This window comes from Garra rufa, chromosome 13, assembly GCF_049309525.1.
Source record: "Garra rufa chromosome 13, GarRuf1.0, whole genome shotgun sequence".
Lineage (NCBI taxonomy): Eukaryota > Metazoa > Chordata > Actinopteri > Cypriniformes > Cyprinidae > Garra > Garra rufa.
Window position 1 is genome coordinate 26385404 of NC_133373.1, and position 27847 is coordinate 26413250.

A 27847-nucleotide genomic window follows, 5' to 3' on the forward strand; every position below is an offset into this window, starting at 1 on the left:
TTCAAAAAGAGCTGCCTTTTACATTCAAAAGACTTTCTGGACTATATAAGCACCGAGTCAGATCTCACATGCCCAGGTTGCTTTTGATACTGCTCATACTCATACTGTCAACCAGCTAAAATTTTGGATTTGCGGCACATTTGTCAATTGATACATTCGCGTTTATTATTAGGCGGAACTAGTTAAACGGGCGGAACGTTTCCCCACTGCAGAGGGTTCTCTTTTAAATGTAACAACGATTGTGGTGTTACACGATTACAGTCCCGGCATTAGTTTTATCATTCATGTTCAGTTATGGAATTCAGACATAGTCGGGGACGCGGTGGGCACTGGAAAAGAGGAGGAGGTGGAGGTGGAGGTGCAGGTGCAGGTGACGCTGAGACAGGCAGTTCGGGAGAGCACAGAGGTCGCGGAAGAGGAGGCCACCACAATCGTGGAAGAAGCAAACGGGATCATCGTAGAGGAAGAGGGCGATATTTTGGACCTCCTGCAGACTTTCGACGAGTAAGTGTCATCCATAAAAAATCACCATGACAACCTGGTGAAATACCACAGTCACTGGTACCACATTGAATCATGTAATTACAGTTATTTTTACTACTTGTAACTCAGGTAACTTATTATTAGACACAAATGTCATAAAAGTGAATATGAAATATATTAAAATAAAGTGACAAACATTCAGAGACACTGTTTTAATGAGAATTTATGCTATTAATGTAGTAACATTACTGTACTATAATGTCTTGGTGGTGGTTAGCTTTTTTGTAACGGTTTTCATGTTTCTAGTCAACTAATAAAACAACTGTATTGTGTCAGGCTTGCTCACTGTCCTCCTTTTGCTTTTCCTTTCCAGAATCAAGATGACCATGACAACAAAGAAAACTTTGAGCAAGAGGAGGAAGACCACACCTTCTCTAGACGAAAGCTTGAGTCCAACTGGGACCGTTATGAGGAAACCGAGAAAGAAGAAATTAATGAAGATGTTCCTGCACAGAGAGGCACAGACTATCAAGTCCTCCTTACTTCAGCTGGTAAGACATGACTACCCACTTAAATCTGTGTCATATCCCCCCACCCCATGCCTCCAAAACAGCTCATGCAGGCAGGAGATCAAAACCAAAATTAATGTAGAACTATGATGGTGTTAAGCAGCTGTCCTGCTGTGTGCTATTGAGATATGAAAGGGCAACAAGAAGGGCATAGCTCTATTTCTGTTGCACGGTTGGGTCTGATTAATAGAGGACTCATCTCATGAGCAACAGTTTTTCCATGTTTACAAATAGCACAGTGAATTACCATTACCAATCATAGGGTTTATTTTAAGCTGCCTGAATTAAATCAAGTCAAAAGTGACAGACAAGACATTTATTTATTTATATTTCAAATAAATGCTGTTCTTTTGAAGTCTTCAGTGTTCACATGATCCTTTATTCTAATATGCTGATTTGCCGTTTAAGAAACGTTTTTTTTATTATTATTATCATCAATATTTACAACAGTTGAGTACATGTTTTTTTAGGATTCTTTGATGAATAGAAAGATTCAAAGATCAGCATTTATCTGAAATAGAAAATAACTTTTGTAACATTATACACTATACCATTTAAAAGCTTGTAGACAGTATACATTTTTTTTTTTTGGAAAATAAATTATAGAAATTAATACTTACTTAGCACGGATGCTTTAAATTGATCAAAAGTGATGATAAAGACATTATAATGTTACAGAAGATGCTGTTCTTCTGAACTTTCTATTCATCAAAGAAACCTGAAACAATTCTACTCATCTGTTTTCAAAATAATAATAATAATAAATGTTTTTTTTAATAAATTACATTTTAAAATATATTCAAATAGAAAACATTTATTTTAAATAGTAAACATATTTCAACATTTTACTGTTTTTGCTGTACTTTGGATCAAATAAATACAGGCTTGGTGAGCAGAAGATACTTTAAAAAAAAAAAACATGAAAAATCTTACTGTTCAAAAACTTTTGACTGGTAGTGAATTTATAATAATATTTCATAGTATTACAGTTTTCACTGTGTTTTGATTAAATAAATACATCCTTGGTGAGTATAAGAGAATTCTTTTAAAATCTATGTAAAATAGTTTAAAATTTGAGTTGAGCTCTTTTATTTAAGAACCATGAAGATTGATGATTTTCTTTATATGTCATGTTCATGCAGAGAGTGTGTGTTTTTGTTCAAGGGCAGGTCATTAACACAACTGTCTAATTATTCAAAATGAAGCATTTTTTCCTCGAGTTTAATGAGCCTAAATCCAGTGTAAATGCAGAATAAGTTTCCATTACGCTGTTCTCTCGAGGGAATTTTCTTTGCTCAATTTGCCTCTCATTTCCCTAATCTGCTTCCTCAAAAGCCATATTGATATTCATGAGATATATTTGTGTCATCTAATTTTACAACATACTGTAGGACTTCACTGCCTCTTGTGGCATTGCAAGAGAAAGACTATATATATCATTCATGCTTCTCTGTGCAAACATACACACCAGAAATCTCATTTCTTAGTAGCTGTCTGTATCTGTTTGTTGTGGCCAAACCATAAAACTTGTACTCCACACAAAATTGGAGCACTTAATCTGTTTTGTTGCTCTCCACTTTTTTTTCCCTGCACATTTACGATTAGTCATCAGAGATTCAAACTCACTGATCCCTGTGAATGTGGGTGGAATTTGTATCTGTTCTCCAGAACAAGTATTGTATGGCTTCAGGAATTGTGTAGGACAGCTTTTCCATCAAAATAATGTGGTTGTGCAGCGCCACTTGTTTGTCATATGACAGCAACAAAAGAAGGTTGGTGCTTATTATAGGACTTTAAAATAGTTCAGTGCTTTAGCTTGGCTGCTTTGAAGAAGAAGCTTTTCTGTCTTTCATATTTTATTAGTTTTTGTTTGACTTTGCAAGACATATACAGTAAATATGGTCACACCTATTGGTCAAATATTGCAATATAATGACTTTAGTTATAAATAGAAAGAAGCCTGTTCCGGTTTGTTCAGCTCCGCATGTCTTTCAAAGTTGCCCGACCTCCTCTGCGAGACTCGACATACTGTCCTTTATCTCATTATGATTCTGCCAGCAGGCTCTGATTAGTGACTGTGGTGGTAACGGACTGATTAGGTACAAAATGAGTATAATTCAGCTTTCACCAGGGAGTGGAATAAAGTGGAGGAACATCCTTGCCTTACCCTTGAGGTTTCTCACAAATGACCCAAATTATAACCTAAACTGCGTTCTTTACAGGGTTTGTTTGCCTAAAAATGAAAATTGTCATCATTTATTCACCCACCAGATTACATGAGGGTGACTTAATGATGACACAATTTTCATTAACACTTTAATATGCTCACTTTTGACACATTACCATCATTCTGTATCATGTAACTTGCAATTACACCTGCAATCTGTATTGGTTTATGCAAACAACTAGGGATGCACTGAAATGAAAATTCTTGGCTGAAGCCGAACAAAATTAAACACTGGGCCGAAGGCTGATTACCGAACACCGTTTTTCGTGGGTTTTTTTTGCTATTTTCGGCCACATAATTTCAGTTGCCAAACATTCGGTGCATCCCTACAAATAACAAGAGAAACAGATACATTAGCAGATGAGTTTTTGCCTTCAGTGTACCAAGTGCTTGCTTCTGTTTGTTGGTCATAGGGTAGTTTTTAGTGTTTAATCAAGATTTTGAGTGAGGAAATCCTTGTGCGTTTCATAGAAAACTCTATCTAGCTGTTAAAGGAGACCTATTATGTCCTTTTTACAATACGTAATATAAGTCTCAAGTGTCCCCAGCATCTCTCTGTGAAGTTTCAGCTCAAATACCCCACAGATCATTTATTATGTAATTTTGAAAATTTGCATTTTGAGTGAAAATAGAAATACTCTGCTGTTTTTGCGCATGACTCTTTAAATGCAAATGAGCTGCTTTTCCCCGCCCCCTTTTCTAGAATAGGGCTGTGCCTTTACAGCTCATACCTCGGATACTCTGCTAAAAAATATCTGTTTGGTTTTGATTATCATGTCTATGGCAGTGAAATCATGTGTTTTAAACCGTATTAGTTTAATCGTCTGATATACGGTTTTCTGAGCGCACACATTTGAAGCACACGCACACAAAGCGGCTGTCACACGGCGTGTGAGTACTAAACTAAGTTCTCTTTTATGTCTTATTGCGCTTAGACTGTCAAATACACACAAGTTTATTGAAAACACACAGGACATACAAAAACAGTCGGCTATGTGAAGTTAAACAGCTGGGAAAGAAATCACGTGTTTATATTAGATATGTGTGGCAGCAGTGTAATATACAGTAAATAAATCAATAAATCCACTGCTGAGGAACCTTTCTTTCTCCACAAAGAACCATTTTTTTGAAAAGAAAGGTTCTTCAGATGTTAATGGTTCTTTATGGAACCCTTTAGACAAAAAGGTTCTTCTATGGCATTGGGAAGCCCCTTTATTTTTAAGAGTGTAGGACCAGCACCATAGGGCAATGCTTAAGCACTGGGGCTTTTTTTCCTTTAAGCTTACATTGAAGTTACATTGGTTTGAAGGCAAACTATGAGGAAGAATGTGGTAGTTGCTATCTCCTAGTATAAGGTAATGTTCTTCTGTTGAAAATGATGTGGAGCACCCTCAGAAGAGGGCACAATTTCCCGTTTAAGGTGTTTGAATATTTAAACAGGTTGTAAACACAGCCATATTAGCTTTGCATTGATTTCTGGTTTCGGTAAGAAGCCTGTATTTTAAAGTGCAGAATATTGTCTTTACAGGTTATAAAAACCTGTATTTACAGGTAATTAAAAAAATAATAGTGCATGTAGATATATTATTTATGATATATTTATAATTAATAGATTTTATTTAATATTTAACACAAAGGTTAAATTTATCATTAGTGAATGCATTGCACCATCACATTACATTAACTAATGTGGATTTCTACAGTATGTAAAAAAAAAAAAAAAAAATACATTAACATAGATAAATAGTTATCTGTAAAATTTTTGGTAATGGTCAGTTTATGATAGCTAGTGCATTAACTAATTTTAACAAATTTAACATAATTAAAAGTGTGTGTAGTTACATTTATTATAGATCATAGCACATACTGATTTATTTAGTCTTTTTACACTTAAGTTTCTATAGTTAGAGGCTTTCTTTGTTGTTAAGGCGATCATCTTCACAAATACTGCGTTTACAATCCGTTTAAATCAGTTCAATGGATCTCTGGGCCACAGCATCATTAAAACAATGTCTGTTTTTGATTTTTATTCTTTTATCACCCAAAAATGTAAATAATATTATAATTTTTTTCTCCCTCATCTTTTTCCAAATCAGTATGCATTTTTTTTAAAGACATAAAAGAAGATATTTTGAGTAATCTTTCAAAAACTACATTAAATCAACATTTTTAGAATGTCTCCTTTTGTGTTCCACAGGTTTGAAACAACATGTGGGTGAAAACAATGACAGAATTTCTTCAGACCTTTAAAATGAAACATAATCAATTCTTTAGAATGTCAGTCAGTGATACCTGTTGTTTTTCTTTAATAATATGGAACATATTATTCAGACTAATAATTATTCAGCTAAATTGCACAATTGTTACTATTTTGTCTTATTATCATTAATATACGATATATGTCTTCAGTACTCACAGTTTTCATCGCTTTGAACTCCATCTACAGATCTGGCTTGGACAGACTGTCACCCATCCCAGACCTTTTCCTCTCTAGTGGATCATCTCCCTCAGGAATAGGGTGTCTAGATGCGTCTTCTTCCTCCAGTCACGAGCCGTCCTTAAATTATATAATCCTCAAAGTAGCAATAACATGTTCTCCTTTGTTTTTGGAAGGAAGAATCAAAGTAAAAAGCTCTGTCTCAAGTTGTGACAACCACACCAAAGTCCATAACAGTCATTGTTAAGCATCTCCTTTTCTCTCGGTGGTGGAGGATGATGGGGAAGTGCTGCTGCTGCTGTTTCTCTGGATGAATATGTGCTGCTGCCTGTGGATGCACTGACAGACACAGATGTGAATGGCTGGGAGGAGGTCATTCCCACTGGGCTGGGATGATCGTCATGATTTGGGGCAGTGAACAACAGGCAGACGGCGAGAATGGGAGGAGGAAGAGGAGAAGAGCAGGGGGCTGAACCGAAGCAGAAATGAGGGGATGAAGGTTAGACCGTTTAAGCTCATTCTGTAGACAGTCGGGGTGTGTGAAGGGGAGGTATGATGCTCACTAAAACATAATGGAGCCATTAATTACTCTCTTTTGACACAGATAGTGTGGCCGCGAGCAAATAGGTGGGTGGAAAGGCTGGGTTAGAAGGAAATACAGACGTGAGAGGGTCATTTCAAGAGTTTTTGGTATGTATGAGGGAGCTACTGAAATGTTACAAGCTGTTGAGGTTCCTGGTAAATTGATTGTTTTTATTTTATGTTTTATGTCCTCAAGTACTTTTTTGAGGTATTTGTTTGGTGTTCAAGATAAGGTTGTAACATACACTCTTAAAAATAAAGGTGTTTCACAATGCCATAGAGGAACCTTTTTTTGTCTAAATGGTTCCATAAAGAACCTTTAACATCAACATAAGAACCTTTCTGTTTCATAAATGGTTCTTTGTGGCGAAAGAAGGTTCTTCAGTTTATAAAAAGGTAAGAAGGAGATGGTTCTTTAAACAACCTTTGACTGAATGGTTCTTTGTGGAACCAAAAATGGGTCTTCTATGGCATCGCTGTGAAGAACCTTTTTAAAGCTTTTAAGAGTGTAGTAAATAGATTCTGTTCCACTGGCTTCGCTGTTCGGTGAAATAAAAACAGTGATTGTTTTCAAACAGTATTTCATCTGCCATTGGTCAGCCAAACGAATAGCCCCACCCCAGATTTACATCATTGGTTGAGTCAATGCTACTGTGTCAGACTGGAATAACAGTATTAAAGTAATATTACACTTAAGATTTAGGTGCTCTTACATTCTTTTTTTTTTTTTTTTAGAGAAGTTTTGAAGGAAATTAATACTTGTATACATTAAATTGGTCCAAACTTGACAATAAAGATTTGCAATGTACATTTACAGGTGTTTTTAACATTGATAATAATGAGAAATGTTTCTTGAGCAGCAAATCAGCATATTAGAATGTTGTCTGAAGGATCATGTGGCAATGAAAACTGAAAAGTGACTCTGGACCACAAAACCAGTCTTAAGAAGAACATTGTATGGGTCAAAATTATCGAGTTTTCTTTTATGCCAAAAGTCATTAGGAAATTAAGCAAAGATCATGTTTCATGAAGATATTTTGTAAATTTGCTACTGTAAATATATCAACACTAAATTTTTGATTAGTAATATCAAAGACTATAGAATACCCAAGACATGTCACTCGTGTAGTTTTGAATGGGGAAAAATGCAACGCTCATTATGGCCGCGAAGCCCCGCCTTCTTAGTGAAAGAGCCAATAGTTGATTAGAAAAGTCAGCACGTCACCTCAGCTGCCGTTAGAAGTCCCGGTTGCTATAGAAACAATCGGCGCTCTAAGACGTGCGCTCAGTACTGCGCATGCGCACTGGCTCATCTAGCCGGAAAAATAAGCGTTTTTTCACGCTATTGGAGCACAAGTAACCATATTTATGAGGCAGTTCTTGTTAGATTTCATTGGTGATTCCACATATGAAATTTAATCGTAAGTTTGGCAAACAGTTTTGGAGAATTTGATGTTTCCCCATTCAAACAGATAGGAGCTGCACTTGTATGCCCAAGAGGCGTTTCAAAGATGGCCGCCGAGTGACATGTCTTGGGTATTCTATAGTCTTTGGTAATATGCATTGCTAAGAGCTTCATTTGGACAACTTTAAAGGCGACTTTCTCAGTATTTAGATTTTTTTCTCAGTATTTAGCACCCTCAGATTCCATATTTTCAAATAGTTATATCTCCGCCAAATATTGTCCTATCCTAACAAACCATGTATCTATGAAAAGCTTATTCATTCCGCTTTTTTAGTTTTTTGGCTGGTTTATGACTGGTTTCGTGGTCCAAGGTCACAATTCAGCTTTGACGTCACAAGAATAAATTAAATTTTGAAATATACTGGTTATTTTCAATCAGACTTCATAATATTACTGTTTGTACTGTATTTTTAATCAAATAAATGCAGCCTCAATGAGCATAAGAGACCTCCTATAAAAATAATTAAAAAATTGTACCTACCCAAAACCTTTATTTATTTTTCACTTGCGGCCTTGTGCTATTTTAAGAGGGTAGCTTGAATTAATTTTCATGAAGAGGTCTGGACTGGACTCTATAGACGTGTGGTTTGATTCCTCTAGTTCTGCTCTCACAGCTGCATTGGTGTAATTAGTTGCATCACAGGCCATCAAAGGAAGCACTGAATGATCAATGAAAAGAAACTGATTAAATAGACAGTACAAACTTCATGTAGCGCAGGACGCTCAGGGGCGACGATAGCGCAAGACGGATTAATCTGTTTGTTGTGGCCTTCCAAGGTGTGTTTGTATACAGGTTGTCTGAGTTTGGATTAAGTACAGATCGACCAATTCAGGGTCGTTTCTTTTCACACTTTTTCTTTTTGTCAGGAGCAGCACAATATCACATGCTTAGGTCGTACAGTCAGGTTGACAGGAAATGGCTTATGTAAGATATTGCCATGTAGGGCAGGATTTCCAGGCCTCCAAGTTTATTGATTATAATGAGATCATAATGGAGGATATGAGCCGTATCACGTACCCTGGAGGAGGACTAATAACGAAGGGCATAGATATACAGTGACAGCTCTGCTGTGTTCGCCTGCATCTGTGTGTCTGCCGTAACGTAGTATGTCTCCTCTGGGTCTCAGATGGCCAGCAGACACAACTCAGCCCTACACGCCACATACTCGGGTTACGCTTGACAGTGAGAGCGGCAAATTAATACTAAATGTTGCCTGAATTTCATGACCTTGTTTAGCTGTTGACTGCACTTCAGTGTGTCTGTGTCCCTGCAGAGAGGGAAAGACATGATAATTCATTACCAATGACACTGCACCTGTAGGAAACTGCCCCCCTCCTGACATTCTCTCCTTTATTTGAGCTTCTTGGACCTCCACCTGTGGCCCTGGTACTGTCAGTTTCACCAGCTGGACCCTCCAAAAATGACTGCATCCTGGTGGGCCAAAGCACTCTAGATTGTCTCTCTTATTTATAGCTCTTATTGGAAAATTCATAATTCTTGTCAACAGTGTCAGTATTCCAAAAAACTAATACTAGCCTAAATAATAAAAAACTACTACAACAACACTCACTGGAGACAAGTAAACAGTGATTAAATAAGACTAAGAATTGAATTACTAGCTAGCAATAGGACAAAAAAAAACTACAGTAGAAATGCTACATACATTGTATAAAGTAATCAAATGTATAAAAACACTGCATATTCTTCACTGTGTAAATTAAATATATATTTCATCTTATTAAAGTTACAAAAGTGATTTAGCGGTGAGAGATTTTCTCTCTTTTGTTAATTGATTAACATGAATGACAGACAGCAGGAATATTAGACTGCTGTCACTTGAAGAGCTGCCCTGATTCAATATACTGTTACACAGTAACAGTTTGCTTTCACTTAAAGGAGTAGTTCACTTTCAGAACAAAAATTTACAGATAATGTACTCGCCCCCTTGTCATCCAAGATGTTCATGTCTTTCTTTCTTCAGTCATAAAGAAATTTTGTTTTTTGAGGAAAACATTTCAGGTTTTCTCTCCATATAATGGACTTCTATGGTGCCCCCGAGTTTGGAAAATGCAGTTTAAAAGCAGCTTCAAAGGGCTCTAAATGATCCCAGTCGAGGAAGAAGGGTCTTATCTAGCAAAACGATCGGTTATTATCTAAAAACATTTACGATTTATATACTTTATAATAATAATCTCTACACAGAGTACACACTGAGCTAGACAAGACGAGCATTTGAGGTTAAAAAGTGTATCAATTGTAATTTTTTTTTTTAGAAAATAGCGAACGTTTTGCTAGATAAGACCCTTCTTTCCTCGGCTGTTTAGAGCCATTTGAAGCTGCATTTAAACTGCATTTTGGAAGTTCAAACTCGGGGGCACCATAGAAGTCCACTATATGGAGAGAAATCCTGAAATGTTTTCCTCAAAAAACATAATTTCATAATACAACTGAAGAAAGAAAGACATGAAAATCTTGGATGACAACGGGGTGAGTACATTATCTGTAAAAAAAAGACCTAAATTGCTGTGTTTACAAGGATTTTGACATATATATGTGTATGTATTTAACCATTCAATGTCTATAAAGCAGCAAAAATAACTCAATAGTTAAATTATGACAGAGTTGCCAAGTCTGCAGTTTTCCCACAGAATTTTGCTACTCTAACACTGTTGCCACATGTTGTTTTTCATGTCCGCTGGTTGAAGCGACCCGAATAATGTGATATTTAGCCCCTGTAATGTGACTTTTACCCAGGAAGTAGAGGGAACCAGTTTATACCAGAGGACCCCCTCCAAAACACGTTTGGGCTAGTTTTGGGCTACTTTTGAGTAGCAATTAAGTGGGTTTTGTTGTGAAAACAAGGCAACCCTGCTCTGTGAGCACCGTCTTCACGTGTGTGTGCCTTTCTGACATCACGTGCATATAGCAAATTTGCTGCGGATAGTAAAATCACTTGGTTTTCGAACTGCAATGCTTAAAAAATGCCTGCAAACGATACGTTTAGTTTAATAGTCGAAAATCTTTACAGGTTGGCTAATTTCTACCAGTTCCACTGGTATATGGCCTACTCCTTATTGTTAGGATATTAATTTTACACCTTGTTTTTTTCCAGGGTTAATTTCGCTGACAAATAATTTTGGTCGAAATTTTGGCAACAACATTTTTTTCATAGATGAAAACAAGAGGATAACAAAATAAATCATGAGTCATGTGCTGGCTGTTGTGAACACGCTCAATACAGTTGAACGTTGCGGTGGATCAGAGGTAAATAATTATAGAAAAACTGTTCAGTTTCACCTCAATGTATCGTCACGAGCCGCAGGGTTTAATTTGGTTTTGTCTGTGTATGTTTTTTTTACTTTTTACTCTTAAAGATTTGGTGCCCATTGACTGCCATTTATATTACTTACAGACTGCAACAATTTGAGTTAAAAATCTTTGTTTGTGTTCTACTGAAGAAACAAAGTCAGCTACATCTTGGATGCCCTGGGGGTAAGCAGATAAACATCCAATTTTCATTTTTGGGTGAACTATCCCTTTAAGCTTTTTCAAAAGGGATTTTGGCTATAGCCTGCTTAGCATGATCACACAAATAATGTTTTTGTTCCAGCACAAACTGGAAACTGGTGTTTCTATAAGAATCTATCTTCATTTAAATGCTCAGCACCTGTGCTGTGTGCCAGTGTTTTTGATCACGCACATACTGTGACTGTAGTCCCCAGCATCAAGCATTGGACAGTAATTATGATGCGGGGGTGTGTGTTTGCACCCACATGGAGTATCAGAATGTCATCTCGGCAATAATGTGTAACAGTAACAACCACTGTGTTAATGACTGTGTGTCTCTCTTCACTCGCTTTCCTCTCTCTCTGCTGTTGTTACCATAACACCTGTGCAATTTGCATCAGGCTCATTATTTTAAAACCATTTTGTATCCTTCAGACACCTTTGTGAATGTTGGGAAGCGCGACAGAGGCCACTTGTTTCTAATCATTTCCATATTGGCTTTCTCTATCTTTTCATCTGTCCATCATAACTTACTCGTTGTTTGTTTCCTGTGGCTGAGAGATGATTATTCCCTTTTGTCACATCACTGAAATGTGGGAGCTTTTTTTCAAACCGTATTTACAGGTTAAAGGTTCAAGTGACACTTTTGCATAAATATGGTTGTGTAATGATAGCTTTTAGTTATAAATAGCCTGAATGGTCTTATATTATGTCCCCAGTGAACCTGTTTTTATAATGCTGCCAGGAAATGGTCCTTTGATTGTGCCTTCGAGTTCATGTATGCCCAGAGATGCATTATTTGGGGCAGTGTTGATATTTAGGGCATGAAGTCCTTTGGTATTTGGTTATAAGTGGATGTTTTTAATGGGCACTGTCATTGAGATACCTCAATTTTCTCCTCTGTAATATTGATTCTGGGTTGAGAAGTCTATCGTAAGAGATGTAAGAGATGAAAGAGATGAAAGAGATGAAATTGCACACGTTTTAAGCATCGTGGTTTAAAAACAAGTGATTTTAAGCCATTTAAATGCAATCAGCATCAAAAGAGAACTCATTTCGCCATATCACGCTGTCTGAGACAAATACATTATTTTACAAGTAATAAAAAATTATTGGTAAGGCAAGTTTATTTATATAGCACATTTCATACACAATGGCAATTTTAAGTGTGTTACATAAGTGATTAAAAATAATGAAAAAGTATGTTAAAAAAAAAAAAATAGGACCGATTATCGGTCTGATATTAAACATTTTTTTATATATATTTTTATTTATTTATTTTTTTTTGGGGGGGGGGGGGGCTTTTTATGCCTTTAATGGACAGGACAGTAGAAAGATGACAGGAAATCAATGGGCAGAGAGAGGGGAGCAGGATTGGCAAAGGACCTCGAGGCGGGAATCGAACTCGGGTCGCCGTGAGCACAGTTGCGCTATATGTCGGCGCACTAACCACAAGGCTATTGGCGCCGACGATATTAAATATTTTAATGGTTAGTGGGATTGGTCGTTTTTTTCAGGGCCCTTGTTATTCTTCATTTTGATATTCATTTTCATTTTTACACTAGACATATACACTGTCGTTCAAAAGTTTGGGATCAGTAAAAATGTTTACGTTTTTTTAAAATAATCTTTTCTGCTCATCAAGGCTGTATTTATTTGAGTTAAAATACAGAAAAAAAACAGCAGTATTGTGAAATATTATTGCAATTTAAAATAGTGTTTTTCTATTTTAATATACTTTAAAATAGAATTTATTCCTGTGATGCAAAGCTGAATTTTCAGCATCATTACGCTAGTCTTCAGTGTCACATGATCCTTCAGAAATCATTCTAATATGCTGATTTATTGTCAATGTTGGAAACAGTTGTGCTGCTAAATATATTTTTTAGAACCTGTGATACTTTTTCAGGATTCTTTCATGAATAAAGCATTAAAAAGAACAGCATTCATTTAAAATAGAAATCTTTTGTAACAATATACACTACCGTTCAAAGTATGGGTTGGTAATTTTTTTTTCTTTCGTTGTTTGAAAAAAATTAATACTATTTATTCAGCAAGGATGTGTTAAATTCATAAAAAGTGATAGTAAAGACTTATATTGTTAGAAAAGAGTTCTATTTTGAATAAATGCTGTTCTTTTTAACTTTTTAATCATCAAAGAATCCTGAAAAAAGAATCACAGGTCCCAAAAAAAATATTAAGCAGCACTGTTTCCAACACTAATTATAAATCAGCATATTAGAATGATTTCTGAAGGATCATGTCACACTGAATACTGGAGTAAAAGTTAAATTAGAAAATGTAGCTTTGCAGCACAGAAATAAATAAAATTTAAAAATATATTAAAATAGAAAACAGTTATTTTGAATTGCAATAATATTTCATAATATTACTTCTTTTTCTGTATTTTTGATCAAATAAATGAAACTTTGATAATAAGAGACGTCTTTAAAAAACAATAAAAATCTTACTGATCCCAAACATTTGAACGGTAGTGTATATCGGTTCAAAATATCGGTTATCGGTCTACTTTGTCAGTAATAATCTTTATCGGCATCGGCCCTGGAAAACACATATTGGTCAACTTAAAATGTATTAAAAGAAATGAAATTAAAACAATATAGAAATGTTAATAAAGTAATTAAATAAATGAATTATTTAATTCTCATGTCGTGTTCTAGTCATTTTGACCTGAAGAGGATTTTTTCTAGAAAATACTAGTTAATGTTATTTAATTAGTCTAAAACTTACTGACTTTGCTCACACAGGGTAGGCTATAACAAATGTTTTTTGATATTTTTTGTACTTTCTTGGTACCCCCTTGTGTTCACTTGTGCTGTTTCCGGTCAAAATGACAAAATTTTATTCTACAAATAAAATCATGTTATGCTATATTATTGAATTCAGTCTTTGGGTAAAAATTTCCAGTGGCCTCCAGTATTATACAGTTAAAGTCAAGAGTTTACATACACCTTGCAGAATCTGTAAAATGTTAATTATTTTTCCAAAATAAGGGTCAACTATTGTAGAAGGTTCAAACGCTCACTGATGCTTCAGAAGAAAAAGCTATGCATTAAGAGCCAGGGGGTGAAAACTTTTTGAATTTAAAGATCAGGGTAAAAAAAAAAATGTTGTCTTCTGGGGAACATGTAAGTATCTTCTGTAGCTTTTGAAGAGCAGTGATAAATAATGAAAAAAGATGATATTTAGGCAAAATAAGAAAAATGTACACATCCTCATTCTGTTCAAAAGTTTACACCCCTGGCTCTTAATGCACTGTTTTTCCTTCTGGAGCATCAGTGAGCGTTTGAACCTTCTGTAATAGTACCTCAGTTGTCCTCAGTGTAAAAAGATGGATCTGAAACGCTGAAAAGCCATAGAATATAAAACAAGGAAAACAAGGGACTCATAAACAACTATTGCTAAACAAAAAACTCACAGCTGTGGATCATTCAGGTTACAAGACAGTATTAAGAATCAAGTGTATGTAAACTTTTGAACAGGGTCATTTTTTATAAATTCAATGATTGTTTTTGCTTGCAGACTATATGTTAACATCTTTTATGTGAAATATCTTATTCAGGTCAGTACTAAATAAAAAATGGCAATAACATAATTAACATTTTTTGGATTCGGCAAGGTGTATGTAAACTTTTGACCTCAACTGTATATTATACTCTCACTACATAGAAAACTTTAATAATATCTATAATATGTTGGCATGCATTTCCCTATTGTTGTTTCTAAAGGTCCTTCTCCCTGCTGAGATGTGTTTCCTCTGTGTTCATCATTGGTGAAAACCACCTCCTTTGGTCAAGAGTAGGGCATAGAGTGGTTGATTCATCTCTATGGAAATAAATTACTCTTGTAAATCTCTATTAAGATGAGCCACAGCTGTCTGCTAACCTGATGATCAGTTCAGCCCAGCGTCCCAGCTGCAATACAGGCCCCACTTGTAGAAAGTGCACACACACAGACACAATGAGAGTTGTTATGTAACTCTGAGTGGCTTTTATGTTTAGATAAAAATGTAAACATGAAAGGAGAATACTGCTGCCCTTGTAATATAGGTCAGATTGGATTCAGAAAAGGACTCTCGGCTCTTCCTTGTGCAGGGGCAGAGGGCCTGGTGGCTCATCTCTGCATGGGCATATGAGATGCCCTTTCACAGCCTTTCGTTCATTGCAGGGGTTGTGTCATTGTGACTCAGATGCTGTTTCACACCTCAAGGTTAGATGCTGGTCTCCTGAGAAGAGACAAGCTTTTGAATTACTTGCGTCCTTCACGCTGGAGCCCTGCTCTCATACCTATTACCCTGCCGCTTCGAGGGCCAGGACTGTGGTGATATATGAGGAGGTGGATCCACAAATAAATAGGGAATTAATAAATTAAAATAGATTATAGAGTAGGCACTCTATCAAATGTCTGTAAGAGTGGAAAACTCATCTCTCATGAGATTGAATCCTGTGAGAGATGATCATTGATTCAACATCAACTTTCAGGGTTTCAGAATAAGAGTTGATTCTTTCTGCATCGTCGATGCCACCTGATTAACATGTATAGTTCCTATCTATTCAACTGTTTTTATCTCCGTTTCTGGTTTAGGATGCTCAGACCACTTTATAACCATAATGATTTGCAGGTTACACAACAGTTTGCTCAGTATCTGATCATAACAGAAAGCAGAGCTTAGACATTTAATGATTTGCAAAACAACATTTTCGCACAAATGTCCAAGCAGTGTCACATTTAAAGATGTGTTTTTAAATGAACCAAGTGTGTGAACTGCACAGAGTCTTTCCTTTCAAGTCCAGACACTAATAGGAAACTGTTGGCGTTCTCCATGGCAGCTGTGTTGAGGCGTGTAGTAAATAACCATCTTATTGTTTGAATTTCGGCTTGAAATGTTTTAATTGCAATCATGGCAGACTGATTTATTTTGATGGTGGTTCTGTTCGTTATGGAGTTGCTTTGTGTTAATTGGCTTAGCAATGATTTGCTCGAGAGCTGTGACGACAAAGCAAATTAGCGGCTTCTTCCAAAGGGCTGTAGCCTCCCTACATTAAGTGGCATTTAATGACTAGCAGTGGATGGCCTGTGCTCTGTTTAATGGTGTTGGGCTTGTCGGTCCACGGCATTCCATGGTCCCGGTGTCAGTGTTTTATAGGGCTCTTGAAAAAGCAAAGAACGGTGGCCAGATGTGGGTTGGCAGGCTGCATACATAATGCCACTCTCAGGGAGGAAATGACCTGTACTTGTAGCGCTGCTTCCTGTGCCGCCGTTCTTCCTCATTCAGAGGACGCCAGCCTGCAGAGAGACACACATCTGCCACACTGATATTATGCCAGCACTGCACCAGAGCTGCTACTGTCAACTTATGTTTCATTCACATCAGCCATTTTTACCTGTTTATTGCGTAATTGCTGTGAGGTTGTGTAAAAGTATGGATGCACATAGTCAATATCGACTACTTGATTTTTTCTAATAGGCCAGCATTGGAAGCAGCTCTAAGCTAGGGCCCTATGATTTCCACAATACAGATAATGCAGATGGAATTCACAGAATCCAGTCACAAAAATGGAATTTACTGTATAACATGGAATGTCACGGAATTTGCCAGATTTTGTATGAATAAATCAAAAGTAGGTCAGTACACTTAAAGTCCGCGTGAACCAGAAGTTGCTGCCGACTTTATTTCATTCTAGTGATGTATTTAAACATGAATCCTGTGTTTGTTTACTAAACACATGCTGAAGCGTGTGGCCCTGACTGTGTTTTCCTCAGTATAAGAAGATATAAATATAATGTCTACAATGGCTCTGAGAGTGACTTCATGAGCATTTTACAGTTTCTTTCGAGAAAACTAGCGTCATATCGCATATCATATACAAACAGAAACTTAAAGGTCTTCACAGCAACCCATCAAAATAAAAGTTCAGTTTAACTTGAAAAAAATCATATATTACTTAATCTAATTATAATACTACTACTACTACTACTACTACTAATAAAATTATTAAAACATTATTTTTGAGGAATATTTACAATAATCAAAAATAACCAATAATTACAATAAAAATAAAATACTAATAAATAAATTAAATTCAAATCAATTAATTAGAGATGCTTTTGATTATAAAAATCTAATAAAATCACAAAAATGGAATCCAGAAAATTAATTGAAAACATAGAATTTATAAAACTGAATTTAAGAAGAAAAATTAAAGTTTATAGTTGTTAAACTTTTAATAAATTGCTGTTAAATTGTATATGTTTCTTCATTTCAATTAATTTTTTTAAATGTAACCAATGAAACAGTCTAAAAAGATTAAAATGAAAAAAATGGAATCCAAAAAATAAAATGGAATTTGGGGAAAAAATAAAATGGATTCGATCAGACTTCTGAGCCAGTTCTTGAAAGTGCTAAAATATTATCGATCTGTTCGCTATATTTGATACAATATTGTACAATAGCTTTGTGTGAGGAACTTATTTAATCTATTGTTTGGGATGAATTAAATCTATTTAATTCACATTTAAAAAGTTACTCAAGTTGGACAATTAAAAAGATTATTCAGTATTTTTAAAGGTAACATTTAAGTTCTATGTTGTTTTATGAACAATTTATAAAGCTGGAGATCCACTGAATATAATAATTTTCATACATAAAAAACACCGTAAATTCGGTTGTTGCTTTTGGAGGTGGATGCCTGCTGTTTGGGAACACAGTCGTGTAAGTTCCTGGAGGCAATTATACATTTTATGTTCGGACGTTTCAGAATGACCATAGCAACATTTCAGACGCGGTGGAACGAGATCGGTTCACTGGTGAGTCAGGTTTTGCTGTCACATGATTTTTTTGATGTGTACGGAGGAATTTATTCGGCAAATGCATTTTAATCTCCTATTATTCGCATTAACTCTCTTTCGCACAACTCAAAAACCACTTCAAGTGAGCGTAAAAACTTTTTTGCGAATGAAGAGATTTTTATTTAAAATGTGCCGTTTCCATCACTCGTTTCAAAATGCGCACAAAAACAGGGTGACGGAAACACAGCTACTGTGTCTTTCCATTTAACAATTTCTTTTTCTTCAAATTAATTGACAAAAGAATAAATGCAATTGAAAAGATACATATTAATTAATTTGAAATGAAAAACATTTAACAAAAAATAAATATTTACTGATTTATATATTTATACTGTAGATTATCTTATTTTTATTTTATTTTAAGAATTAGTTTATTTCCAGAATAAATAAAAAAAAATCCTGATAATTTACTCACCCCCATGTTATCCAAAATGTTCATGTCTTTCTTTCTTACTTTAGTTGAAAAGAAATTAAAGGTTTTAAGGAAAACATTCCAGGATTTTTCTACATATAGTGGACTTCAGTGCTGACTGATAGGTTGAAAATCCAAATTGCAGTTTCAATACAGCAAAGGGCTCTAAACAATCCCAGCCTTGAAATAAGGGTCTTATCTAGCAAAACGATTAGTCGTTTAAAAAAAAAAAAAGAATAAATAAATACAATTTCGAGCTCACGGATTACATAGTTTTCCGTGATTTCTTTGCAAATGTGCAAAGAAAGTCAAACACCCTTTACAAAAAAAGGTAAAACAACAAAGTCAGACGATTTTAAAGTTGGAGGAAAAAATGAGATGGAGTTTTTGAACCAGAGTACACAGACGAACAGCTAACCACACATGACTTTTCCAATGTGATTACACTGTAAAAAAAAAAATCTGTAAAATTTACGGTAAAAAACTGGCAGCTGTGGTTGCCAGAATTTTACCGTAAAAATACGGTAGCAATGTTTTACATTTTAAGGTTTTCACTTAAATTTACAGGTAAATACCGTAATTTCATACTAAAAACCGTAACTCATATAATGGTAATGTACCAACTTTTTGAAGCACTGAAATCTGTTTTGTATCTTTGTAATACAATGACAACCACCAAAAGCAGGTGGTGATGACAACATCACATGATGAACCAAAGTTCGTCGCACAGAGGTTTTAAATAATAACATATATAGAAGGTGCACAGTGTCATTCACACAAACACTAAACACAATCATGGTAACACACATAAAACTGAAATAATGCATAAAACATTAATTTAACAACATTAGATGTAACATACAACCCTAATGTACAAAACTACCAAGAAAAAAATTAAGTTATTTCAACAAAAAAAACATCAAATAAAAAAAATTAAATTCAGGGAATTCTGGGAATGTCAATTTACGGTTATTTCACTGTAAATTTTATGTTCTTTTTCACTTCCAAAAACGGTATACTACCGTAAAATTAAATGCAATGTCCAACACAGTTTTTCACCGTATATAGAAGGGGAACTTACCGTTAACCATTTCACAGGTTTTTACCGTAGCATTTTTACAGTTTTTTACTGTTAGATTCACTGTCATTTTTTACAGTGTACATAATGCGTGAAGTTGCGAACGCGTACCGCAGAACTAGCTGAAGACGAGCATTTGCGGTTAAATGTATACATTTTTTTTTTTTTTTTTCAGAAAATGGCCGACCGTTTCGGTAGATAAGATGTAGAGAAGTGTAGAGCTCTTTAAAGCTGCATTGAAACTGCAGTTTGGACTTTCAACCTGTTGGCTCTAATGGAAGAAAAATCCTGGAATGTTTTCCTCAAAAACCTTAATTTAATTTCGACTAAAGAAGGAAAGACATTAGCATCTTGGATGGCATGGGGGTGAGTACATTTGTTAGGAAATGTATATTCTGGAAGTGAATTAATCCATTAATAAATTGAAAAATAAATCATATTTAACTAAATAAAATACAACTCGGAATGATCCTGTAGGGGTGAGTAAATAATTGAGTAAATTGCTTTTAATTAATTATAACTAAGAGAGAGTATTTTACTTTTATGCACAGGAGCATTGATTTTATTCAACTTTTGTAAAAAAAGAAATATGTAGAACTGAATATCTGTAATAATACTCAGTTCTATTGTTTATCAGCCATAACATAAAGAATCATTGTCTCTTGTACAAAGAATGTGTTTATCATAAGTAATCCAGCACAGCAGTATGTCAAATGCAGCTGGTTTGTTATATTCACTAGCTACACTACTTGCTCCACGAAAGCTACGCTGGCCCTCACCACACATGCTGACAGGACCTTTGCTCATTGTTATGGCAGCAGTTTCCATGGCGCTGTCACTGCCAGTGAAGGCAACATGATGAAATTGCCTGGATGGCATCTCCTGTCCGCAGCTCCACAGCCCACTCATAACAGCGCTTCTACGCCGATGACATCAAGCACTGCGTACTTGGCAGTCTGCTCAGCTTTAACAGGAATCTTATTTCCTGTGACGTCAGTGGCATGCTATAAAGACAGACTCTTTAATAGTAGCATTTCATTTTTTTTAGTCGCAGCTGTTCATCATTAAGTGGTTGTTTATCTTTTAACACACTTTATATGAATGCTTCTGAAGTGCTGTTTTGAAGCAGGATCGCTCCTCTTGACCTTGAGACCCTGCTCTGTATCATCCGTGTCAGTTTGGCCAACTGCAGTTGGCAAGTGTGTCTCGAGTGAAAGAGCGTTTTTGAGGCGGGAGGCGCTGAGTATTCTGCTTCACCCTGGCTGGGACAGCTGTGCGTGACAGACCCACGGCTTCTTTCTTCAGCTGTCCCAACTTGCTGCCGCCTCAGAATTCACGCTGCTTGTGTCAAGGTGAAAATGACTTCAAAAGATGACACGCGTTCAGCTGCTGCTGTGAAGGTGCGCAGTGTTTAGATTATGGAGATCCGAGAGGTGTTTTTCTTGGCTGTTATGTCGTGCCAGTTAGAATTGAACTATGAGGGTTGAAAACAAAGTCATAGATATGATTAATGCTTGTTACAGTAATACAGGGGTTAGGAAGGTGAGCTGTAGTACAGTGGTTATTGTTAACGAAAACTTTAAAATGTTTGTTAATTTAAGTAAATAAAATTAAATACAAATATTAGGGGGAAAAACACAAAAATTAGAATTGTTGAGAAATAGAATTAAAAAGAATTAAAACTTAGAATTAAAATAACATTAGTTTAAGTTGTAGTGCTTAAATTGAAATTAAAATTAAGCTAAATGGAAATAAAAAAATATATATATAATAATATGAAACACAACACAACTTAATTACCAAAACTATAATTACTAAAATGATTTAAAATGAAAACTGACCATGTAAAAATAAAAGCTAACTGCAAATATTAATCAATACTATATGAATACTAAAATGGCACATCTTTAGTATTTATTTCCAATTAATTTCCATTTATTTCCCATTTTTCAAAGCTGGATAATTAACGCAGAGTGTACAGAGTGAGGTATAATACATCTTCATCTTTTGTGTATTTGAACCCTTTCCAACAATGATTGTATGAGTTTGAGATCCATCTTTTCACACAAGGACAACTGAGAGACTCATATGCAACTATTACACAAGGTTCAAACGCTCACTGATGCTTTTGAAGGAAAAAATTATGCATTAAGAGTGGGGGTGAAAACTTTTGAACAGAATGTGCACATTTTTCTTATTTTGCCTAAATATGATATTTTTCATATTTTCATTTAGTATTGCCCTTCAGAACAGATGATATTTACATGTTCCCCAGAAGACAAAATAAGTTACATTTATCCTGATCTTCAAATTCAAAGTTTTCACGCCCGGCTCTTAATGCATTTTTTTTTTTCCTTCTGAAGCATCAGTGAGCATTTGAACCTTCTGTAATAGTTGCATATGAGTCCCTCAGTTGTCCTCAGTGTGAAAAGATGGATCTCAAAATCATACAATCATTGTTGGAAAGGGTTCAAATACACAAAAATGCTGAAAAAACGAAGAATTTGTGGGATTTGAAGGAGGAAAAAAAACAGCTGAGGATCATTCAGGTAACAACACAGAATTAAGAATCAAGCATATGTGAAGTTTTGAACTTGGCTTTTTCATTTTTATAAACTGACCTATTATTTTCTCTTGTGGACTATATGTGAATGTCTTTTATGTGAAATATCTTGTTCAGGTATTAAATAAAAAATAACATGCATTTTGTATGATTTCTCTTATTTTGGTAAAATAATTAACATTTTGCAGATTCTTCAAGTTGTATGTAAACTTTTGACTTCAACTGAATGTACCTTTTTAATTTATGAAAATTTTATTAATAATGTAACATAAAAAAACATCACATCAGTGATTTGAAATATATAAAAAACAGTTTAAGCTTTCTGAAAGTGTCAAAGCAAAACTATTACATTAGCTGATGACTCACTGTATTTGGTTCAGTTCTATCATTTGTTTTTCTTTTTATCTGTTTTAGGGGACTCATTCACACAGTTCAGATTCTCTGATGAGAAGGACTGGGAGATGGACTCACTAGCAAAAAATCAGGTGTATTTCACAAGTCACCAAATATTATGATTCACTTGTTTATCTTTTTCAGTGCGGTCATTTAAATCCTGTTGAGGAAATATGTTCTCATGGTTGATTGTTGTTTCTTCAGATTCCAGCTCTGTTTATAGACCTGCCAGCTTTAGCTCAGTCACTTCAGGAGCTTCCAATGTACACAAGACTGAACCTGGAGGCTGAGCTTGTGCAGGTAATCAATTGTGTTTTTGTTAAAATACTATTCTATGTGAAGAATGTAGTATTAGCGGTTTATTGTGTTTCAGGTGACAACTCCTGTTGAACTACCATCCGTGACAGTGCCTCACAGAGCTGACTCGACTCTAACAGCTGGTTCGAAAGCTCCTCAGGCAGGCCGAGAGTCAGGCCTAGGTGTTTCCTGCAGTGTAAAGCCTGTTTCTGGTACCACACCATCTCTTGGAGTTTCCACAGCCATCCCTCCTGCCACAGATGATGCTGACCAGGAGCTCGATCTTCTCCTCAACTTGCAGAAACCCATCACAGAAATGACTTCAGTCGAATCCCACATTACAACAGATGATGTGCTAAACAGCCCAACACAAGGTCGGTATATATGTTTCTTTTCTGTTAAACAGTGTTGAGGTGTAGCGTAACTAAGTAAAAGTAGTATTAGTACTAGTTTACAGTAACAAGCTACATAATCAGTTGATATAAATAATGAATTCTGGCCAAACAAATGATTTGTTGAATAATTTTAAATCGCTTAATTGTGTTGAGCACTACTTTTTTGCCACCGTTTATAAATCATTACACTACTAATTAGATGTTTGGGGTCAGTACGTTTTTTTTTTTCTTTTTAATACTTTTATTACACAGTGACACATGATTGTTAAAGGGAACCCAGGTGTTAAGACTTGTATGGCTTAATATAACGTAAATTATGTGTCTTACTGAAATATGTAGTAAAAAAATTATTTACATTATTTAAAAACTCTGCATTGTTTTATGCGTATTTTGGACTATCGTTGTTTGCACTCGCTGAGCTACTGGCGCTACCTGTTGCTCTTTTTACCGCAACTCGAAAAATAAAATACTGATGTGATGACCAAAGCTACTGAATTTTTTTTTCCCCACAAGGTGTCTAAATGCCCCAGATATCGAGTGAAATCTGCACGGAGAACCTTCTTCAGTGGCTGTGGCGTTATGACAAGTAACAGCATGTTTACGTCCTGCCAGGATGGCATCTAGCGTTTCTTGTTTCGGTCGTTTGTAAGCTCTTTCAGTAGCTGTGGTCGACTAAAAGCCTCAAAGGCATCAGAACTAAAGTAGAGAGAACAAAAACGCAGGTCTTTAGGAAGTTTTATTCATCCACAGGCATCTTCCTATTCGTTTCTCCTTCAAATACGCCTAATGAAAACACGTCAATTTGGCAAAAACTCCCATATATCGCATAAAAGTTTTTACACTGGCATGAGGTGGTTTTTCAGGCAATTCGAAAAAGGAATATTTAGCAAAACTGCAATGGAAACAACTTTTTCGCATTTACAGGTCACCGTGCATACATAAGTCACATGATCATTTTTTAATTTACTATAACCTCAAAAAAACTCCTCATATGTGGCTGTTTACACAAGCATTGACTACACAATGCTTGAATAAGGGGCTTTCCTGGCCATTAAAGCTTGGATAACCCCTTATTTACATTGCACAAGTGTGCAGAGCTGATCGCGGCCACTTTAGTCAATGCTTGTGTTTATACCAGACGCACTGCGGCTCGTTTCAGTTTCAGAAGCGTCCCAGAAGTGGCTCTCCACAGTGCTTCTTTAAAGATAGATGACTATAGGTCATTGCACACTGAGTCCAAAATTTTTGTACGTGTTTTTTCGTATTCATAATCCTAAAAATTTGTCATGCACAGAAACCTTGCACACTGAGTCTGATGCGTATTAATTCATCTGTTGCGAAAAAATTCAGAAAACCTTGCACACCGAGTCCGATGCATATTAATTCATCTGTTAATAAGCCAAATATGAGGAGGTTATAGTAGTTAAAGAATGATCATGTGACTTATGTTCCATTGCAGTTTTGCAAAATATTCCTTTTTCGAATTGCCTGAAAAACCACCTCATGCCAGTGTAAAAACTAGGGCTGTCAAAATTAACGCGTTAATTACGCATTAACGCAAATTAATTTTAACGGCACTAATTTTATTAACGCACGATTAATGCACCGTGCATTTTCTGTTTGACCCACTACCTAGCCCATAGTTAAAGAAATGGATGCACAGTGTTGCCAACCTAGCGAAAATGTCTAGCAACAATACATAAACACCTAATTGGACAAACCTAATATAGTTTTTGAGGCTCTCCGGTTTTGCCGAACGAGCGCGAGGTCTCCCAATGCGCGCGCACCTTTAAACGGGTAAACTCCTAAAAAGTCCAAGGATCGTGAAAGCATTCAAACAGGAAGTTAAAAACAACGATAATAATGCAGAGAATAGTGGCTTATGTCCAGATGCCGGTAAATGATTCTTTTCAGCGAATGAATCATGATCATAATTCAGGATTTTTTTCAGTCATTATTTCATATTACTTTGGTTGTCTGATAACAGAAACACTAAAATATAACAATGGAAACAGTTTTGTTGAGAACTTGGCTGCATCAAATTACAGTATGTGGGCACCGAGAGGCAAACAAATGTAATAATAAATGTAGATTTTGCATGTTCAGAAGAAGTGAGCTGCCCTGTCCTGCAAATAATGTAAGTAAATTGCTCAGTGCAAAGAAAGAGAAGTAATGAGAACCTGATATTTCTATGTTCTTTTTTTTTCCATGTGTCTAATAGACATGAACAAGTTATTTGAAAAACATCTATGACCTTTGAAACATGTCTAGTCTTCATCTTCTATGTTGAGTATGGTTTCACTAATAATAAACATATATTTGCTTAAAGCACCCATATTTGTCCATGCCCATGTTGATTAGAGTATTAAAAACTTTAAAAAGTATTAATTTAAGGTACATTTAGAACAGATAAAAATGTGCGATTAATCGCGAGTTAACTCATGACAACCATGCGATTAATCGCGATTTTAAAAAAAATTAATCGATTGACAGCCCTAGTAAAAACTTTTATGCAATGTATGGGCGCTTTTGCGAAATTGACATGTTTCCATTAGGCATATTTTTAATTCGCAATTTCAATTTGCACAATTTGAAGGAAGATGCCTGTGGATAAATAAAACTTCCTAAAGACCTGCGTCTTTGTTCTCTCTACTTTAGCCCCGATGCCTTTGAGGCTTTTAGTAGACCACAGCTACTGAAAGAGCTCACAAATGGCCGAAACAAGAAACGCTAGATGCCATCCTGACAGGATGTATACATGCCAGTGCTACAGGATGTCAGTAAACTTTGATGCTTTGCTAGCATTACTGGAGCCTCATATGAAGAAGACCACTAATTTCTGTGAACTTGGTGTACAAGGACCTTTACAGTACTTTGTGCTGCGGGACGAAGTGGATGAACATGTTAGGCGCAATTCTGGATTTTGGCGTTTGATTGTAAGGTGGCTCTGAACTCTCAAAATGCTTGCTACGGATGCGAAAAACGTGTTTTTTTTTTATGACGGATGAAAATTTCGGAGGCAGCGTGCAAACGTGATTGACATAATGTGAGGTTGTATTTATTTTGTAACATGCAAAAAATTCTGACAAAAATTTCGGACTTTTCGAATAGCTAGTGCGATGGCTTCGACATACATAAACCTACCAACATCCATCTCCATGACTTATCGCAAGAGGAAAAATAATTGTTTTACTTGCATAACATTGGTTAATGGAAACGCATCATTTCGCAAGAGTTTTTTATCAACATTTATAAAAACACAGCAAATTGGTTCTCTTGTTGCCCTTTGACTGAAAATTACAACCAAAAGACACACAATGTGGCATTATATCAGAATCAAAATAATGGCGCCCCTTTAGTCCAAAATATGTATAAAACTATGGATTTTTTAAATAACGCAAGTTTTCATGGGTTTTCTGCTACGTATTTGAGTAAGAGACATCATTTATATTATATTAAGCCATACACGTCTTAAAGGAGTAGTTCACTTTCAGAGCAAAAAATGTACAGATAATGTGCTCACCCCCTTGTCATTAAAGATGTTCATGTCTTTCTTTCTTCAGTCGTAAAGAAATTTTTTTTTTGACGAAAACATTTCAGGATTTTTCTCTATATAGTGGACTTCTGTGGTGCCCTTGAGTTTGAACTTCTAAAATGCAGTTTAAATGCAGATTGTAAGGGTAAGGAAGAAGGGTCTTATCTAGCGAAATTGTTTTTTTTTTTAGAAAAAACAAAACAATCAAGTATATACTTTTTAACCTCAAATGCTTGCCTTGTCTAGCTCTGCTAGAGGGTTAAAAAGTATATAAATTGTCAATTTGTTTAGAAAATAACCATTCGTTTCGCTAGATAAGACCCTTCTTCCTCAGCTGGGATCATTTAGAGTCTTGTGAAGCTGCATTTAAACGGCATTTTGGAAGTTCAAATTCAGGGGCAACATAGAAGTCCATTATATGGAGAGATATCCTAAAATGTTTGCCTCAAGAAACATAATTTTTTTACGACTGAAGAAAGACAGACATGAACATCTTGGATGACAAGGGGGTGAGTACATTATCTGTACATTTTTGTTCTGGAAGTGAACGTCTCCTTTAACACCCGGGGTTCCCAAGTTAAGTTTCATAGTAGCTTCTGATGTAAAATTGTAAAGATTTTATCACCTCAACAGGTTCAGGAGAAGAAGAAAGAAAAGATCAAAAGGCTGATATGAAAGAGACAAAGCCAGAAGTGGAGAGTGAAGCTAAACCCACGAGGCAGGAAGTGACAGAGGAGGATCTGGAGGACTGGCTGGACAGCATGATCTCCTGATCTCCCAGAGAAGTTGACTGACACTGCTGTGGATTAAATCAGCACACGCAGCTTTGCTAATGCTGACATAGCGTTACTTCTGTGCGGACGTGAACATCATTCCGTGACACTTCATTAAGTCTTATAATAGCCAAGACTAGTTCAGTCATGGGAATATAATATGCTTCATCTTACTACAAAAAAGTGATGTAATGCTGCGCAACAGTTTTCAGACCCGTCATATTCTCACTCAGATTAAAAGCAGCTGTGACCAACTGGGA

General features: G+C 35.7%; 1 protein-coding gene across 1 annotated transcript; it reads left to right on the plus strand.

Moving 5' to 3' along the window:
• Nucleotides 1-254: 254 nt before the first annotated feature.
• Nucleotides 255-27842, plus strand: aven (apoptosis, caspase activation inhibitor). Its single transcript, XM_073852981.1, has 6 exons — nt 255-504; nt 857-1034; nt 22609-22679; nt 22792-22887; nt 22961-23258; nt 27448-27842. Exons 1-6 carry the CDS (start codon nt 295-297, stop codon nt 27585-27587), a joined length of 993 nt encoding a protein of 330 aa, XP_073709082.1. The 5' UTR covers nt 255-294; the 3' UTR covers nt 27588-27842.
• Nucleotides 27843-27847: the final 5 nt, after the last annotated feature.